At 37.4% G+C, this 20,199-nt stretch overlaps 2 protein-coding genes across 2 annotated transcripts; one reads left to right on the plus strand and one right to left on the minus strand.

Moving 5' to 3' along the window:
* Window positions 1-7,024: 7,024 nt before the first annotated feature.
* On the minus strand, window positions 7,025-11,614 carry LOC140149321 (cholinesterase 1-like). The gene is made up of 7 exons (XM_072171588.1): window positions 11,499-11,614; window positions 11,110-11,187; window positions 10,550-10,668; window positions 10,143-10,310; window positions 8,584-9,178; window positions 7,811-8,001; window positions 7,025-7,264 (listed from the first exon to the last, which is right to left on the minus strand). The coding sequence occupies exons 1-5, from the start codon at window positions 11,611-11,613 to the stop codon at window positions 8,969-8,971; spliced, it is 690 nt and encodes a 229-aa protein (XP_072027689.1). The 5' UTR covers window position 11,614; the 3' UTR covers window positions 7,025-7,264; window positions 7,811-8,001; window positions 8,584-8,968.
* A 4,064-nt stretch (window positions 11,615-15,678) lies between these two features.
* On the plus strand, window positions 15,679-18,427 carry LOC140161855 (uncharacterized). Its single transcript, XM_072185153.1, has 2 exons — window positions 15,679-15,745; window positions 18,018-18,427. The coding sequence occupies exons 1-2, from the start codon at window positions 15,679-15,681 to the stop codon at window positions 18,425-18,427; spliced, it is 477 nt and encodes a 158-aa protein (XP_072041254.1).
* Window positions 18,428-20,199: the final 1,772 nt, after the last annotated feature.

Below are 20,199 nucleotides of genomic sequence, written 5' to 3' on the forward strand. Positions count from 1 at the left end.
ATATGAAGAAAGGAAAAGGCACCATGAGAGGATGAGATACTGACTGATGTGTTGAAGGAGGGAGGTGAAGTTGTAATTAGTAAGCTAGCTCTTCACTCAGTGTATCCGAAAAGGCAGAATACCAGACAATTGGAGCAATGCCATCATCATCCTTCTTCACAAGAAAAGCAACATCACAGATCTAGGAAACTATCGTCCAATCAGTATTCTATACAATGGTTATAAAGCTTGTCACCAAAATCATCACCAATAGGCTCACTGCTACGTTGGCAGTGGTTGGCATGGTTGGACTTCAACCAGCCCCGAGGACAAGCCGGATTTAGAAGCGGATTCTCTACCACAGATCACCAACATGTAGTTAACCAGATCAAATGAATACCAGAGAATGCTTTTGACAGCATTGAAACCCCGGCACTGGTTGACCAGGGAATCGAGAGCAAATCGATAGCGATTGCAGACGACATTTAAATTATCAAAGTAAATTTAGGTAGACAAATCCAGTAAAACTACTCACGTCTTTAGCTTTCGCCATCTCGGATGATGGCTTTCTCAAAAGTGACTTGGTTCACTGCTTCTCCCGCGGAAAGCGGCTGTAGCCTCATTCCCAGAGTGTGATGGTACAAGCAGTGAGTCATATACGTGATCTAGAGTGTATGAGCCTATGTCCCGGTTCATGGTGGCGGCCCCCTTTCTCCTGATCCATATGGCCTCCCTGACTTTTCTTTTGAACTGATTCGCTTCCTTGTCAAGTATTGTAGCTCCCTCCCAATCTATAACATGGTTGTCGGCAGCGACATGGTCCGTAATTGCTGATTTGTTGAATTCTGTGGTAGATTCTTTCCGTCTTGCGCGGTGTACTTCTTGTTTTCCGCTTCTCTGCATCTTTCTGGTGTTCTTTCAACCGTGTGCCAAACGCTCTTCCTGTTTCACCTATGTCACTTTTGAGAAAGCCATCATCCGAGATGGCGAAAGCTAAAGACGTGAGTAGTTCTACTGGATTTGTCTACCTAAATTTACTTTGATAACCAAACCCATCCTACAGATGAAACTGTTCAGTGACATTTAAATTGTTCGAAATGTTACAAAATACATTTTAAAAACATCCATTTATAACATGATTTTTTCTCGAAGTGGACCAGAAAAAGTTCATTTTTTAAGTTAAAAGTTAAAAAAAAAAAAAAAAAAAAAAATAGGAATCAGTGCACATATGCTATATGCATGGGTGCTGTATAATATTATACCATGGATCAGTGCACTACATCACAGTATATGCTGTATTGCTGTATAATATTATACCAGCATCAGTGCATGCACAGTACACATGCTATGCATGGGTGCTGTATAATATTTGTGTTGGGGTTCGGACATAGAGTTAGAGTTTATCGACGACGACGACGTCGTCGTCTACCGACGCGCGCACGGCGGCGCGGAAGCGGAACGATGGGAGTTATACGCGTTTCGTGATTTATGCTGGACGCGTCTCTGTCGTCTCGCTTTCGACGTTATCTAGACGTACGCTTTTGTCATTTCGCGACGTCGGGCGTCGACTTCAAAATTAGGTTAGGGTTTAGAATTAGGGACGGCTATACGTTAGAAGTACATATAGGATTAAGGGTTATTGTGATGGTTAGATTAGGGGTATAATTGTGGGTGTAATTTTAGGGCACCCCCCCCCCCATTTATAAAACATTCTTCCATTTAGACAACATGGGATATTTTTAGCATGCAATAACAAGATCCATTGTGCAAAATCACAGGTCCATTGCAATGCAAACAGACAATATAACCAGCTAGCCCTCATTTCATATTCATAACCTTGGATTAAGGGTGTAAATTACAAAAGGTGTTACATAACAAGCATCTATATGGCCATGCAGAATCATAGGTTATGTGTGTACTGTAGTACATTGTAGCATTGGGAAATTTTCCTACTGAATAGAATGCTAAAATGCACAAAAATTAAATGAACATCTGGGAAAAGTTAAATTATATTTGTTTAAAATTAAATGCAGGCTTTTTGCTAATCAATGGTTCGTTGGATGTGTTCGCCATCTCACGATGCGTCGCAAATTACAAATAATTGATGCGTCATTTCAAACGGCATGCGTATTTAGCCGATAAAATTCGGTATGCATAAAATTTCATTTTAAAAAGGCTTATAATCTTGTATATATGTTGTTGCTACCCTATGGCGATTACAGATATGGCAATGGCATGCATGCGCTCAGCTACATGCAGTTTCGGTCAAAGAAGAACGGCACTTGTTTACATTTTGAGAGCGTGCACAGTGTAAACACGGACGTGTGTTTCTGATCGGTGATTCAATCGTCTGACAATCATAACAACATACGCGGTAATCTGATTGGCCGATTAAGCGTCAAAATGTCGCTCATTAACAGGGCGCTTGCGTCAATCTGAGTAAGGGACTGCCGATCTTCTCTGAAACTGAGTGTGGTTCAACATGCATGCACGTACATGTATGTCATGTATGTATGTGTACTGTGTAAGTAAGCTTAAACAAATTTTTGTGTACTCACTTCATCAAAATTGAATTCACTATAAATCCATTATAACTTGACTTCGACGAAAACATGGAATTGAATCAGGCCTTATAGTTAAATATATAGACCTAGCCTTTCAAGCACATGACACTGTTCACTTTCAAGTTTCAACTCTTATTATTGATAAAAACCGCCACTTCGCAATAGATAGGATGTCGCCATTCTTATTTGATTTGTTTTTCTTGTTGCACACCACTATACAAGCAAAAATCCTCATTGAACGACATGTTCATATTGATGATTTTGTCAATGCTGATGGGAACTACAAATGAAATTTGGTATCAAAATAAAGCTATTCATAAGTGATAATGTTATCATATTATCTGTATACCATGCTAATCATCAACTTCTTTTAACCATCAACCTTACAACCCCCTCCCCACCCCACCCCCATTTTTTTTCCATTAAATCAACCTGGTGTGGTTCTCAGAATAAAACACTGAGTTTGGAGTTTGATTCGAACCCGATTTGGTGGTGTGTAAAATCAAGATTTGTTCAAGTCTACTCACCACATACTCACAACAAGTATGCATTTCTCAATGGGCTAACTTTTTAGCCTGATTACAAGTCTGTCCTTTTAAGCAACAATTTCTCATTCAATTAAAGCATCAAAATAAATTGCAATTTTTTTTTTTTTTTTTTTTTTTTTTTTATGAAACAATATGGACTTTTTATAGTCCGTTTCGAAAAAAAATCCTCTTTTATGTCAATAATTATCGTTTTGAATTAATTCATCACCGAAAGTTAATAATCGAGAAAGATAATTTAATTAGCAAAATAATAGATCCAGTTGGTTGTATACGATTGGTTGACGCATTCACGTGTCAAGCGATATCGCTGGGAAGTTGAGATTTCTTCAACTTCCAAAAGCGACGTCGTTTTTGCCTCAGCGATTTGAATCGATTGATCGGCTTGACGCTCTGGAAATGTAAGTAAACACTGAGCATGCGTGAGAATCGCTTTTCTGCAAAAGCGATCGAGTATAAATTCAGCTTAAAGTAGTTTGCTCCCCTTAAAGTTTGCTGAATTTTTGAGGGTATCTTTATTTAGTAAGCTTTACTAGTATCCACACAGCACGGTAGCACTATAAAAAGTATCTTCTGAAATATGTGGTGTTTACGCAGAAAATAATCAATTCCATAGGAAGCAAATTAATTGAACTAAATCTGTATACCTCTCTGCTGAATACCCTAAAATTAGTTGTATTTAGATTTGTCATTACTCAGAAAACACACCACGACAATAATATTTAAAACGGAGAATGTTAGTCAAGAAATTAGAATAATAAATTGTTAGCATTGATTACAATTCAAGTACGAGAATCACCATGGTCACTTACAAAGTTCTGTTTCTACCTCTAAAACTTCGGTTCCAATGGTAGCCTCCTAACCTTTGCGATAAATATAGATATAGCTTATTTCGGAAATTATGATTCGTTTAATTGTATTTCCAAACTTTTTACAGTAACATTGGCAACTGGAATTCCAGTCGTTTTCAGAAAGCAAACTTATATTAAATCCAAACAATTCAATTCTTGAAAAGTCACTCCTCTATAGAGGCAGAGGGTGTTGTTCACTTATTTTCTGGGAAAGCCCGTTGATTGATCCCAAGTTTCATAATTCAATGTCAAAGATATCCTAAAGAAAAGTAAACGGCTATAGATGGAGCCTGTAACAGGCATACATCTGAATTTCACTGTAATCCATTGACACAATAATGTGTCCATTGTTTACAGGGAATGATTTCTATGTATACAATAGTGGTGTTTTTTTAACTGAAGTATTCATGGGTTCACGTGGAGTTTCACGAATAATTTCCTTTGTATTTTTTCAACCCTGTATGAATTATGTCGTCGGCCATATCACATACTGACGTATTTGCAAAATACGCATTTTGAGAAAATCGAACTCGAAAATCTAGCGATTTTCATTTGCTGATAATCTTGATTAAAATATTGTTGTCGATTAAAACCAGGTTAACAGTAATGCAAATATATCATATTTTCAATATAATTCACTTATCACTATCAAAGCATAACTTATTCTGCAAAAATCAATATTAAATAAAATACGTCACTATATGAAAAGGACTAATGTCAATTTCGCCGTTCAAATGACAAATACGTCGCGCAAATACGTCAGTATGTTAGAAAGACAAAACAGCAATTTTGCCGTGAATTGTTAGAGTCGCGCAAATACGTAGCGCAAAATTAAATACGTCAGTATGTGAAACGGCTAATTCTTCAAATTGCAGATACGATATACTGGGCTTGCGCAGTATTGTGAAAAAATAGGCGATCGGCAAATACATCGTTATGTGATGCAGACATTTCAAGGTTTTGTAAATACGACATAATGAAATTAATTAGCGTATTGGGCCGAGTATAGTCCCACCCGTTTTTTAGGTGAAATTTTTACACAATGGGGGGGGGGGATTATACTCGAATTTCAACAAAAAAAAGCCACTTTGAGGCATGATTTTTGGTGAATATTTAGAGTAGAACATAACAAACTAATATACCAATTTTCTCAAAAATGTTAAAAATGTCGAATACGTCAGTATGTGATACGGCCGATGATGTAGCTGAGAATTAAGTTCATAACAGGTACATGCAGGACTAACAAAATTTTGTTAAAATGAAAACGACACGACATCTTCCCCACCCAATATTTTTGCAGTCATCAAAGGTTTCAAAACTGATAATCATTTAGCTTTTGGGCCAGAGGTAATTCAAAAATAGCATTATGCCGGTTACAAAAATTAATGCCGACAAATAAGAAAAATAGTTTTTACTTCAAAATCGTCTGGAATTGGCTTAGTGTCAGGGGCGTAGCCAGCAGTTGTGGTCAGGGGAGGCAAAATAAAATTTCGGGGGGCACAGACGATTACAGTTGCATCACTACAATACATAGAGACTGTATGTCTTCGAGCTTCAAAAGCTTGGATTTTTCTGTAAGATGTTTAGTGGTTGCGGTTAACGTGGATTGATAAACAAGTATGATTGACAATGTGTGTTATAGGGACAAAGTCCCGGGGCAATGTCCTCCTCAAAATCGAAAGTGCATAATCGATATTTTATTCGGGCTTTCGCGATCAATTACTGTTAGATTCCAACCAGAATAATTGTTCACTATTTTGCCAAGATAGGTTGCATTCAATAAAATAATTATATCTTTTTATACCATTTACTATTGAATACTTTAATTGTAACAAACATCATGCAGTATAATTTCGAGTTCAACTGAATGCGTTCATCATGATAAATAAAATCTGTGGCATACCGTATATAAAATGCATACGGTCTATACAAAAATACAAGTTTATACAAAAACCTCAACCGTACATGTACATGTGTTATGATTGTGCAAATCATGTTAAATTTGCCGTAATTGATAGAGATACGGTACTATATAGTCCTGATCATAACTTTAAAAAAGGCTATATGGAAGCAGTATATTTTGTAGGAAAAGGTCGTTGAACTTTTAGTTTTACACAAGTCAAGTTCGGTTATGCAAAGAGGTAATTGTGACGTCAGGTCTAATTTCGGCTGTACAGGGGGTGAAAAAGAATAGTTTTATGCAGGATGTTTCGTTACCTTAGTAACACATCACAATACCCATTGAGTCGCATTGAGTTCTATTCGATATGTATTACCTGGCAGAAAGCACCAATTGCTAAAGCTATTCTTATTCTGATTTCTTGCAACAAGACATATAATTAACATCAAAATCAGAGCAAATTTGATTTTTGCCTCTTGCGTGAGCAAAATTAGACCTATGACGTCACAATGTTATATCTTTTCTCCCATTAGCCTTTTCAAAGCATGGCGTACACAGTCCTCAATATGGGCAAAACCCGGCAAATTCAAAAGACTTCACCCATTTCGTGCAGCACCATCCTATTGTGTCCACCATACCTCTAAAAGGCTATAACTCTATAGCCGTAAATTGTAGATAAGTCAACATGGTCAAAGTATACTTTTACTGAATCCTTATTACCAGAGGATCACCAGGTTTTGAACAGAGTTTATGTAATTTTGAACTTAAAGGGCGACTCCGGTAATCACAACATTATGCCTTATATGTTAGAAAAACAATTATCAAGCACGAATCGCGTGGTTTTATTTGAAACAAACTCATATTGACCATAAAAACGAATAAAAGCAGCCGACTCTCATCACGCGATATTTCAAAATTCCCGCCCCGAAATTGTCTAGTGCAATGACGTCATGGTTACTTGTGCTCAATTGTTGTCAGCCTTCATTGTATTACTGGGACGTCATTGCACTGGATAATTTCGGCGCCCGGGAATTTTGAATATCGCGTGTTGAGAGACGGCTGCATTAATTCGTTTTTATGGTCAATATGAGTTTGTTTCAAATAAAACCATGTGATTCGTGCTTGATAATCTATTTTCTATCATATAAGGCATAATGTTGTGATTGCCGGAGACACCCTTTAAATCTCTGTGTAAAGTTCAATTACCTTTTCCCATTGAATGGGTGCTGCTGAAATAACTTAGATTAATCAGTATTAAATTACTCTACCAATTATGACAACTTTAACATGATTTACAAGATTGTAGTAGGTCACATGTTTTACACTAAAATAAGTCTAATAGTTCATAATAATGTCAAGGTTCCGACTCCTCGCTGCACGATTCTGTCCCTTTGGTCCAATGGGATTTACACTCTTCTTTGTCAGCTGGAGAGAAAGAACAAAAGAGAAACATCATGATAAATCAATGAGGCTTAAAATAATACAATAATAACAAAATAAGGGCGGTTCTCGAACCACCAATCTGAAGCCTTCTTGACGCCCGTCTAGCAATGTCTAGGTGTGTTCAAACATATTTATACGTCGTTTCAAATGACATTTGATTTGACAATACAATTTTCCTCCTTCGAAAAAGGAAAACTGTGCCGACAGTGATAAGTGCTGGTCATTGAAAAAGGTCTACTGCGTACCCAAATTATACGAATCGTCGGTTTACAGATGTGCAGATCGGCGCTGCTTAACGGAATTGAATATCAGCTGTATATGATGGTGACCTCAAACAAGGATTAAACACCTTAATGTTGGTGTCATAATTCTGGGCATCGCATCACTAGAAACAATAGCGTTAACTGAACAAAGTATGATAAACGAATACGAACTTTACATGATGCCAACTTTAAAGCAGATACAGGTTCATAAACCTTTATAGAATTTAATTGATTTGCATGACAGGACAGATCATGATTAAATTACCTAAAGCAGCATCTAATTTGGGTAGATAATCATTCCATAGTCTACATGCTATTCCTGACGGGTCTGGTATATTCCTCATCGATGGTGACAATTCTTTGAACATTCTGCTTTCTACAGTGTATCGCGGCCATTCTAATAACTTTGCTGCGGGAGTGGAGGCTTCCTCATTTTCATTGCCAATGTTGGGATTCCTGCACGTGAAAAAAATCAACAAATTCTTTGAACATATTGCCGGCATAATGAGATTATTATCTTCCTTCAATGTTTCAAAATGAGTTAATAATTTCATGCTTATAATAAGCTTGTATACATGGTATAAATGAACAAAAAGAAACCCCACCACCGGGCGCTCCACAGTCACTGGTGGTGTACATACCCGGTATACTTATCCACCTTTTTCGTGTTTTGTAGCAAATTTGGTATCAAATTGGAGCTAACAAGATTCTGCACACGACCTCATCAATCTAATTGTCACAACAGGTTTTTGGTGTAGGATGGGTTACATGACTGCGGACTTTCCAATATTTGAGGGGTTTACTATAATATTTACCAACTTACAAGCTCTAAGATCGATGTCGTACATAGTCTAAATACTTTCACATGGGCTCGACATAACATGCACGTAAAAATGTAAAAATGAAATGCAGGACATCACAGTACCACTCTGGACCCAACAAATGCACAGAGAAAGTAATTAATTTGCAAGTATCGGATTCAACTTCAAATTTAAACTAAATTTTGTATATAGCTTGAATTTATCATTAGTAACGTACCCTGTTTTTGCAAAATTTGACCAGTACATGATAATCTTTAAAGTCATATCCACTTCCACGTCAGTAAGGTTGTAGTCGTTTGGCACGAAATGAACTCCAAAGAATGTGCCGTCATCACCATGACAAGCGCCGCTCCACGGCGTGTTGTACAAAGATTTGCAAGGATGAAAGTTAAATTCATACGCATACACAGAGCCGAGACCAGCTTCAGATGCAGCACGAAGATACGTATCAGTTGGGCAACGGATAGAGTAATCACTTAATAGTTTAACGGTAGCGTCGAAATAATCGGGATCAGGATCGCATATCACGTGATCGTCAAAATAGACCAGTTCCGTAGCAGCGCGTTGAAGAGGTTCAAGTTTGACACCGATCATTGATAGAGCTACGTCAAAGAATGTGGCATTAACGTGCGGTTTTCAATAACTCCGGGATAAAGCATGAATATCCACATCATTCCTTCATCCTTCGTGTGCCCAACCAAAACGTCCATGTTTTCCACTGTGAATGATCGCTTTTTAATGAGGTCTTTTGATCGTTCTGTGAAAAATTTACCATCAAACACTGGCGAGAAGAATGTGTTACTTGCAACCGCCTGAAACATAACCAAACAAATGAATAAGAATAAGCAGGCTATAAATAAGAATAAGCAGGCTAAAAAGGTTTCTCAAACATGCTTGTCTGTCATAAAAGCGAAATGGAAGACGATTTGTATTGCTTTACCATATTCTTATGCACTTCAAGTATTTAAAGGCCCGTGGCCCGATCGACAGCATCTGAGACGAATATTCGTCTCAGGACAGCATCATCCCCTGATTTACCTCATTGTTGATGAGATTTTGGTATCATGTAAAAGATCGTATTTTCGATCCAAATTAAAGTATTTCCGAAGAAATCATGGAAAAGAATCGTCCGATGTGGTTACCTCGCTAGCGAAAATGTCTCATGCCCGAAGCATTGTGGGTAATGTAGCTCCAGGAATTTCACTGCGAAGAATGATTGGGAGAATGACATGGATTGGATAGTAAATACGCGAACATTCCTAAGCTTCTACTATAGCCTACTAGTAACAGCTGATACCGGAACTGATATTCCTACCTTCGCAAATTGTTCGCATGTTTCTCTGTTAATGATGCGGGACCATGATAAAATTCGCGCATACATAACTTTGGCTTGCTAATTGTGCTAATTATTCACATTTTTAAATGGATGATTACAGGGGAAGATATTTGACATAGTAGGGGCCTACGTAAGTTTGAAAACAATCCATATCCTAAACCAATAGGGTTACCCACTTTAATGTGTTTCCATCGTATTGGCTTGTACAGAATTACTTGTGGTGTTATAAATGGGTTAACAAACTTGCAAATTACAATAAGCAACTACGGTATCGATAATATTAGGAAGTTTGGCGAATTTGTATGCTACAAATTGTTATATCCATATCGGCTACATTATTTGTGGACAATGTATTTATTTACCAGCTTGCACATTTCATTTTAATGAGCAATTATTGTAATAAATTATCAGCTGAACAATGATACTGATCGTATATTTACCGTTTGATAGGCTTGAACGAGTTCGTCAGCAGTTACATCCATCAAGCAATCCACAAGTTGTTTGGTGTTTTCTTCATTACATCCAGCGGCCTTACCCAAAGAAAATGCTCCCTTTCGGATGTTTTCGGCGTCGTCCTGCTGCCCCCATGGTGCAGCAGCACTTCCACTCTAATAATTATTTAAAAATAAACAAATAATGAAATATAGAAATAATTATGTAAATTACACTGACGACGATATGATAACCAGTGCCGACACCAAAAATATTTTCCCGGGGGGTTTGGGTCAGTGTGGGGAGGGCCGGAGGGAATGTTAATGGGAAGCAGAGTCCAAAATTGGGGATTGCCTCCCCTTTGGCCAACATTTGATAACAACATTTATAGCGAAGAGGGTATACTTGAACTTACCTGCATGATGGCTCTGGCAAACAAGCCTTTGCTGAGTGGCGATAGAGTATGCAGACTACTACTAGCTCCTCCAGCGCTAATTCCGAAGATGGTTACTCTGTCTGGGTCACCACCAAATACTGCATTTATTAAAAGTAAATATATAAGTGAGTGAAACCAGCACTAGCAATTTTTTTCGGGGATCTTGGGGTTAGTGCGGGAGGGGTGTGTGTTAAAAGCCGATTTATTATTCTGACGGGGGAACGAGGAATGTGGAGTAAAGCCCAAAATTGGCCGGGATTGCCTACACATCATACTGAAATTCATACATACCCCACCCACGCACCAATAAATAAATATTAATTAATTAATTAAAATTAATTAATTAATTAATTAATTTGAATTAATTAATTAATATTAATTAATTATAGTTAATAAATAAATAATATTAATCAATCAATAATATGCGGGGTGGGTGCGTGGGGTGTGAGTGTGAGGTGTATGCCCAGGGGTACGTGTGGGGTAATGGGGTATAAATGTGGGTGTGTGTGAGGGTGTGTATATTTCACATTATCACCTACCGGCAATGTTCTTCTGAACCCATTTCAAGGCTTCTACTTGATCAAACATTCCCAAATTTCCAGGCAACACTTCGTCGGCTGCAGAAAGGATACAAACAAATGGTCCAATGAATATAAATAGCTTCAAGTCAACATTTTTATTACATAAATTCGTTGGTCACGTGACGGTTTTCGGCGAGATAGTATTTTGAGTTAGCATGTCAAGTATTCAGTCTTCATTTTGTTAACACGCTTTTATTCACCAACACCGGAGAGAAAGCTCAAATGAGAACCACACCTCTCTTTTAGTCAATCCAATCTTTCAAGCCACCTACCTGTTCGATGACATTTTAATAAAATTAAAAAAACTATGTTAACAGTTTGAATCTAACAATACAAATGAACATTACCTGTACTTAAGAATCCAAGAGTACCCAATCTATAGTTAAAGGAAACTATGATGACTTCACCAAGCGCCGACATTGGATAAAAATCGAAGTCCTCCATAGTTCCAGCTCCAATCATGTAGCCCCTCCGTGTATATGAACCATCACAGCAGCGTTAGAAGGCTATAAAATTACAGTTAGCACGGTTAGGTTAGAACAAATCACAGAATTGTTATTTCAAATTCAATGCAAAATATGGGGGTACCGCTTCGAATATGAAACAACCAACCTCCACGTGTGACTTTAATTGTTAATGTTATGTCGAACGGGCAATTGAAATGCGTATATCTTTGAACAAGTTCATCTGGATTGTTGTGAAAATGATTTTGAAAGTTCATTATATCAAATCCATTAGTAAAAGATGGTATTTTTACTCGCGTTTTCAGTGACGTTTCTATAATAATCTACCATCTTCATCAGTAATAGTAATGCGTATATTTTTAGTCTAGGGTTTCCAAAATACCGATATCCTTTCATGAAAATGTGTATGGTAACTCTTTTAAGGGTTTGTGACCACTTTTAAGTGGGCAAAGGGCAAAGAAATAGAAAGTTTTTGAAATGCTAATTGCACAAAAGCACCTATAGGAGCAGTAGGCCTATCTTGACTAATAAAAATAAAACAATAAAAGGGCCAATCCAAAAAGAAAAATCGAAAAAGGTGGTCAAGAAAGGACAAAGAAATACAAAGCTTTTGAAATGCTAATTGCACAAAAGTACCTTGATTAATAAAAATAAATAAATAAAAGGGCCAATCCAAAAAGAAAATTGTCAGTATCGACACAAAATTGGCCAATTTAGTCATTTCCCATTGAGCTATTTCAAACATTAGACCAGATGGGTCCGGGCCCAGGCCCCTAAAATTGCCTGATGTATGTTCCCCAAAACACCATGTTTTGGACCGAAAGATGGTAACATCGCAAAACTGAAATTGGACATTTTGAGCGCGCTTCGTGAGCACTTTAGCCAGAAAATGAGTAAGAATTATGGCCAAAATTCATTTCTATTAAGACCAAATTAGTAATAAAAAGGCAAATTTTTCTCGTGGAGCGCGCAATCTTTGAAAAAGTAATAACCCAGTTTACCATTTTCCCTCTTGGGCCACTGTATTGCAAATTTTAAACTTATTTCCTTTGTTTTTTTATTTTTCTTTGATATTTTTACTCTGAAAGTACACTTTCTTTTCGATGGGGATGAGTCGCACCACCCGCACCTACCCCCAGTTTTTGTTTGCCCCATACAGGCTCCACCCCCCCCCCTGGAAAAAATCACAGCTACGCCATGCCACTGCACAAAATAGGTAGTGGTCAATTATATGTATCTATATATATAAAGCTGTATAAATTAGTCATACCACAGGGCCTTTTTTACACACTATAAAGACATCATGCTATAGACATGCTATAAACTGAGAACTGCTAAAAACTCAGTCACCAGCTCACAACCCACTAACCGCTGTTTCTGTAACTCTTTTGAAAATTGTTATAAAGATTTATTTATTTATTTATTTATTTATTTATTTATTTATTTATCTATCTTCATCGCTAATTATTATCGTCACAATCGTTTTGTAATTATCATCATGAAACATGCCGTGATGTGTGTATACATGTACATGTGGACGTGATTGTTCATGCATGTACATGTACGGTATGTGCTAAAGAGTATGTGCAAAAGACAGTTAAAAAGACCAAAATCGGTGCTTGACAGATTGACTCATTTCTTGACAATGAAAGAATAAAAATACAAAATATTCTGCAACCTGAAAGGTTATAGATACATAATTGTTTTCAGTACTCTTTCATTCAAGTCTGAAAAATATCATAAGCATTTTGACGCTATTGTATTTTGATGTCATGCGTGTTGCGCGCTTGCCGCCGCATAGTTTATACAACAAATTTATTTGAAACAATAACATATCAGCAGAAGCAGATTATGAATTATTATTATTATTATTATTATTATTATTATTATTATTATTATTATTATTATTATTATTGTCCTATCTGATCATTATCGTCATTATCATTATCATTATCATTGTCATTATTATTATCATTATCATTATCATAATATCATTATAACCAGTGTATAACACCAATATTAAACCATGCATGAACAAACCAGGATTCTCGGGATAAAAAAAACCCCAAAACCATACAAAAACAAAACCCTAAACAGATCACTGCACCGGTAAAATAGGACTAAACAATATAATTGGGAGCTATTGGGGGACAGCGGTTAGTGGGTTAAGCAGTTCTTGGGGTCTGCGTATCTCGGAGTATAGCGTGCCCGGGATAGCGTGAAAGAAGAAGGAAAAAGGCCCTGTGGTAGGGCTAGTATAAATAGGGATTGACCTTTTATTGCCCAATGTTGTCAATAACCAAAAGGTCTCATAGCCCTGCAATAACAAAGCATTTTTGACAGTGAAAACGACTTTTCGACTTGTTTTTAAGCTTTTTTACATGACGAGCAATTTAAGAGCATTTGCGTTTACTAAAGATAGGCCTAGTTAATTGTATTATATTTAATACGTACCTTTGACACAGGAACATGGACATTTAATATCAGACAATCCTCATCAACCTGTTCTGCCTTTAAAAATGGAAAGATTTCGGGCATTATAGGTTGTGGGCAAATCTTGCCGTACTCCTTTGCGTTGAATTCCCCCTTCAATTCCATAGGTATAGGTGGCTTAAATCTTAATGGTCCTACAGGAGGTTGAGCGTAAGGAATACCTAAATATGCATCCACCTCAAAGTCTGTATCTTTAGCACGGAATTGAAATCGTCTTCCAGTGACCGCGAGTCCGCCATTATATAGCTTTACCACAGGGTCGCTAGCGTACGTTGTAGATACTATTGCTAACAATCCTAGTACTAGCAGCAGTCCAGGCACCATATTTTCTGTTCACGCGGGTGGGAATAATATAATTAATTGTACGATATTCTCAGCGCGTTCAAAACCTGTCGTATGTTTTGTCTGGTTCCTCGTGCACTGGGCTGTTTAATAGCTTTTAATTTCGGTCAGTCTCAATGTGCAAAAATAACTTCCCTTTTCACTGTCGCTGAGCGTGCGCGCGATTCGCATTTCTGAAAAAGCAATCGAGTATAAATTCAACCAGTATATCCAGGAGCTTCCAGGGTACTTTTAACCTTGACCCACGACCTAATTATCGCGAGCAACAGAAACACGTATGGAAATAACGGACTCACATCGTCTATTCATCTATTGCGTCCAATTTGAGCGCTGACATATTGGAAAATGTTGCTTTAATCAATCAGCGTCCAGTTTCCGAAATTGTCAGTTGTGAAATGAGCGTTTTAAATTATATAACACATAAAGGCTTTGACATCATCAAATGGTCGCCTTGTGCTGTAATATGATCGGTTTATATATTGTTCAAAGATCCATTCCAATCGCATATTTTTATAAAGGTCAAATGTAAAGGGGAACTTACTTTTTTACCTAAAAAGATGGGCAATCATCATCAGAATTTCTTCCCATAGGATTACACTTTTTCAAAAAGCACTATATGGTCAACATAGTTATAAAGGATTAATAGTATTTACTTACCTTTATATATTATATATATTCTATGCACATACAAACGGATAAATCAATTATAATTTTTAAACTTTTACCCCCATTGGTGGTCTCTGTGGACCAATCTAATTATCTCATTAATGAATCGCGCGATTTGATTTTTGTACGTGTTGAAATAACCGTCTTGGAGAGTCTGTCAAGTACAAAACAAATTGGTACAATTCTGGCCTGCGCACCTATGTTTTAGGTACAATTCTGGTTTATCCTGCGCACCCAGTATTTTAGGGTTAGGGTTAAATAGGGTTAGGGTTATGTTTGTTCGCAGGGTAGGTACATGGTATACCAGAATTATTCCAAAAAATCAAACGCGTTTACATGCAATCGCGGAAAAAGCACATGTTGGGTCCATAGGGACCCCCTGACCACTTTTGTTAAAATGTTCATCATACTTATTACAAGAAAACAATTTTTCATCTTTAGGTATGTTATTCAGGGATGAACAGATACTTGGGTCTGGGCGCATTATCTACTACACTGACGTGATATTCAAACCAGTCACCGAATCTGGCACTGAGCCTACTATTTTACTAACAAAGACAAAATGACCAAAGGGAGACTCTTTCTCACCAATCACAGGATCTTGCTGCTATCAGCCGAAGAATATCAAGGTTTGATCTACTTTTCTATCATGCAGAAACGCCAAAATAAATCAATCGCGCGGGTTTCAGCCCCACCCTAAATCCCAGCCTGAAACTGGAAATCGAGCTGCTATGAGGGCTGGTCAATAAGTTCCCGCAACTATGGTGTATCTCCACTCATGCATGACTTGTATGACTATTACTTACGTTAAATACAAGTTTGTACTTTTGTCTTTCAAAACAAATATGTATTAGCGATGCTGAATACTTGATTACGTAATGACATTAGCATAAACACAATAGTGTACGGACACTGCCTGATTTATAGTGAAAAATAGTCAAGATAATCTCGTGCCAAATTGAGGTATTGTTACGTAATTCCAAATACCTTGAGAATGAAAGTATGGAATCTGGCGCGGTTTTTGCAACTTTGTAGACCGATAACATAGGAATGATGCTGTACTGTTTTTAGATCTATACCATTTTTATTAAAGAAAAGGGATCGTGTTGAATAGCTCCAATTTTGAGCAGGCTTTATCACCCATTGTTCTTTACATAATAAGAGATAGAAAGATTAATCGATGACAAAATTTAACAAACGGTACCTGGTTTGATTGGGTATCTACTGATTATTTAAAAGGGATGTCACAGTGGTGAAATCACAAACATTTCTTTCTTAATGAACCCTTGTTTTCAAAAGGTCTTGTTTTTGTAATCATAGTAGCACACCATATAGAGAGGCTCTGGATTGAATAAGAAATTTGAATTTCGAAAGGTATATCTAATTCTAGCGTAAGACTTGGTATAGCAATTCACTCACACAGCTACTGTTCCGCAAACCTTGTATTAGCCATATTTTTAGCGCTTTTTGATGAATTATCCTTTTTCATACATTTTGGTACTTTCAATCATGCGTACCATCAACGCATGCGCATATTTCTATTTTTATTGCAACAAATTCTATTGTCCTGACTATGATCTCTCATACCATACCAATAATAATATTTGTTTTTGTTTTATTTTGGAGATAATTTGGATTCTTTCTTCTACCGTGTGGGCTCTTTTCTCCCGATTTTCACACCATTTTTGTTTGTCGTTAAGGCCTATTTTTGGTGAAGTTCAAAGACAGTCCCTTTCCTGATCTGTTGACGGATATATTTCTTCTTTCACAATTATCAATTGAATATACTCAGATTACCTCATACCAAAACCAAGGCTTGTAAATTGTTTTGGTCCTTACTTCTGCTTCTTTTTATTACACGTTCCTCAACTACAATTCAAATTTCCCGCCAATGTTGACAATTGAATACATGAATACAAAAGCCACCTAAGTCCATGCGAAGTTATTTTGAGAGAAAAACCCGTGTATCATTTTAATTCCTTCAGTTAGATTTACCTGGTCAATATGGTAAGTTTTACGTGCAAATGAGTGGATTAACCTGTATTAGGTATGACGATTAGCATTTCAGGGACTTCGTGGGGTTCATTTTAAATTTTGGACTTAGGTGGTTTTTTGAATCATATACAAAGACAACAATGTTAGAATGAGATTACCACTAGTAAGATAATACAAAATAAAGCACATAGGTATGTATAATGTTGATAAGCATTCTGCCATGTAATATAAACCACACACTTTCCTTTATTAAACCCATTTTTTGTTCAAAAGTCATTCTCTAGCAATGAATGTGTTACAAGTGGACTTTTATACATACTGGATTTCAATCAATGTGTTACAAGACTCAAATCATGGAATTGGGTGATTATTTCATACATGCTATTTTTCACATGCCCAAGGATGAATTTGAGCTGTTCTTTCATGCATATGACAGGCCTATGTATAGCAACAATTTCCCATGCTTGACTCAATTTGGCCAAAGTATGGACTTAGGTGGCTTTTGTATTCATATATTCAATTGTCAGTGTACATTATGGGAATGACTTTATGCAAATGAGATTACGTAATTAAAGGTACTCTGATACTAATTGTTGTGTGTTTTGAAAGACAAAGGTACAAACTTTATTGATCGTAAGTAACAGTCATCTAATAAGTCATGCATGAGCGGTGATAAATAATGGTTGCGGGATATTATTGACCAACCCTCGTATATACCAATGTTTTTTTGTTTGATCTCATTATTCTTCCGTTGATTTCGATGAGAAAATATATATACTTACGTAAAAATAATGAAGTGTACTGTTTAGTTTGCACATATATTAATATGACTACTTTTTGCACATTACACGCAAAAGACACAATATCTTAGTGTTTAACAGTTTAAGTTTAGATATGATGAAGCAGGCAGAAGCCGGGTCAGAAGCTACAAAAAGACAAAACAAGCATTAACACTTGGGAGATTACAGATACTTGCCCTGCAAGATGAGGATGGGGAAGTAATAACAGACCGGAATGGAATTATATCCAGAGTTGAACATTTTTACCAGGACCTCTACAGCAGCAGCAAGATCCCAGTAGAAGGCCCACATTTAGTCTCAACCAGTGATCCCAATATACCACCCATCAATGCAGATGAAGTAAAATCTGCCCTTAAAGATATGAAGAAAGGAAAGGCACCAGGAGAGGATGAGATACTGACTGATGTGTTGAAGGAGGGAGGTGAAGTTGTAATTAGTAAGCTAGCTGATCTCTTCACACGGTGTATCCGAAAAGGCAGAATACCAGACATTGGAGTAATGCCATTGTCATTATAGGCAACATCACAGATCTAGGAAACTATCGTCCAATCAGTCTTCTATCCAATGTTTATAAAGCTTGTCACCAAAATCATCACCAATAGGCTCACTGCTACGTTGGACTTCAACCAGCCCCGAGAACAAGCCGGATTTAGAAGCGGATTCTCTAGCACAGATCACCAACATCATGAACATGTAGTTAACCAGATCAAATGAATACCAGCAGCTATTGTGTTTGGCTTTCGTTGACTATGAGAAGGCTTTCGACTATGTCGACAGCATTGAAACACCGGCACTGGTTGACCAGGGAATCGAGAGCAAATATGTCAACATAATCAAGGAACAGCTACCATCCGGCTACACTCTGAGAGCAACAAAATCAACTTTCCCCGGGGGGTCGACAGGGAGATACCATGTCACCAAACTTTTCAAAGCAGCTCAGGAAGCCATCATACAAAAGCTTGCATGTGAAAAGAAAGGGATCAATATCAACATGATCAATGGGGAGAGGACAAGCCCCTTGAGATTTGCAGATGATTATTATAATCTTTGCAGAAAACCCGGATGAAATGGAGTCTATGCTTCAAGCCCTCAACAATGGAAGCAACCAGTAACCAAGTGGGGCTGAAGATCAACATGAGCAAGACCAAAAGCATGTTCAACAGATTTGTCATCAAGAAGCAAATCTATATTCACCAAACAGTACTAGAAAAAGTAAAAGAATATGTGTACTTGGTCAAGTTGTCAAAATGAACTACAACCACTTTGACGAAGTTAGAAGAAGAGTAAAGGCAGGATAGGGTGCTTTTGAAAAAATTGAATGAAGTGATGCAGAGCAATATGCCATTATGTCTTAAACAGAAAGTCTACAAGCAGTGTGTCCTCCCAGCCATAACATATGGCTCAAAAGATTGGGCCTTGACTCAGGGCATGGAGTAGAAGTTGAGAGTGGCTCAACACAGTATGGAAAGGAGTATGCTTGGGATCACAAAACATGCAAAAAGAGACAGGAAAACCAATGAGTGGGTCAGAAGCACGACATAGGTCACCGATGTCATCCAGACTGTCTGGTCAAAGTAGTCTTGGGCTGGTCACTTAGCTAGAACATCCGGAACCGGGACCAGCGTGAGCATTAGTCTGACATGCTGGGGCGATTACCAAATAGGGTGCAACTCTATAGTCTTATTACAACACTGCCCTACCCCATCAACCCTAACCCTAAACTCCGCGCCGTATAAACGAGGGCTGGACTCAAATCTGGCAAGTTGCACCCTATTCGGTCATTGTACCGACATGCCGGCTACGAATCTGTCACGTCAAAACGTGATGAACTACTACTTTGTCACAGCTACTGGACTATCATGCAGCACCGGGTAAAGGAAGCATGCACTGTGTGAGTGTATTGAGCTATTTCTGTCCAGTCGTGATTGTTGGAAAGCCAGACTTAATTCCCCAAAGGCGATACATTCCAGCAGAATATAGTTCAAAATTGGAAATCCTGAACATGGGAGATTATTTTTGACATTTCCATGATTTTTCATTCATATGATTCATTTAGGGGGCTGCATTTTCTTCCGAGGGGGAGGGGGGGGGGTCCAAAGTCGGCGTTCAGAACACTGTCACAATTCTGGAATTATTAAAATTCCTAAGTAATAACAGCGAGAATATTGTCAAAATTCTGGAGTGAAAATATTACCACAATTCTGAAATTCGTAATGAAATTCCTAATATTTGACCGTACTAAGAATATCGTCACAATTTTGTGGAATTTTGATAGAACCAGATAAAGA

This window comes from Amphiura filiformis, chromosome 1 (genome assembly GCF_039555335.1).
Source record: "Amphiura filiformis chromosome 1, Afil_fr2py, whole genome shotgun sequence".
Classification (NCBI taxonomy): Eukaryota; Metazoa; Echinodermata; class Ophiuroidea; order Amphilepidida; family Amphiuridae; genus Amphiura; species Amphiura filiformis.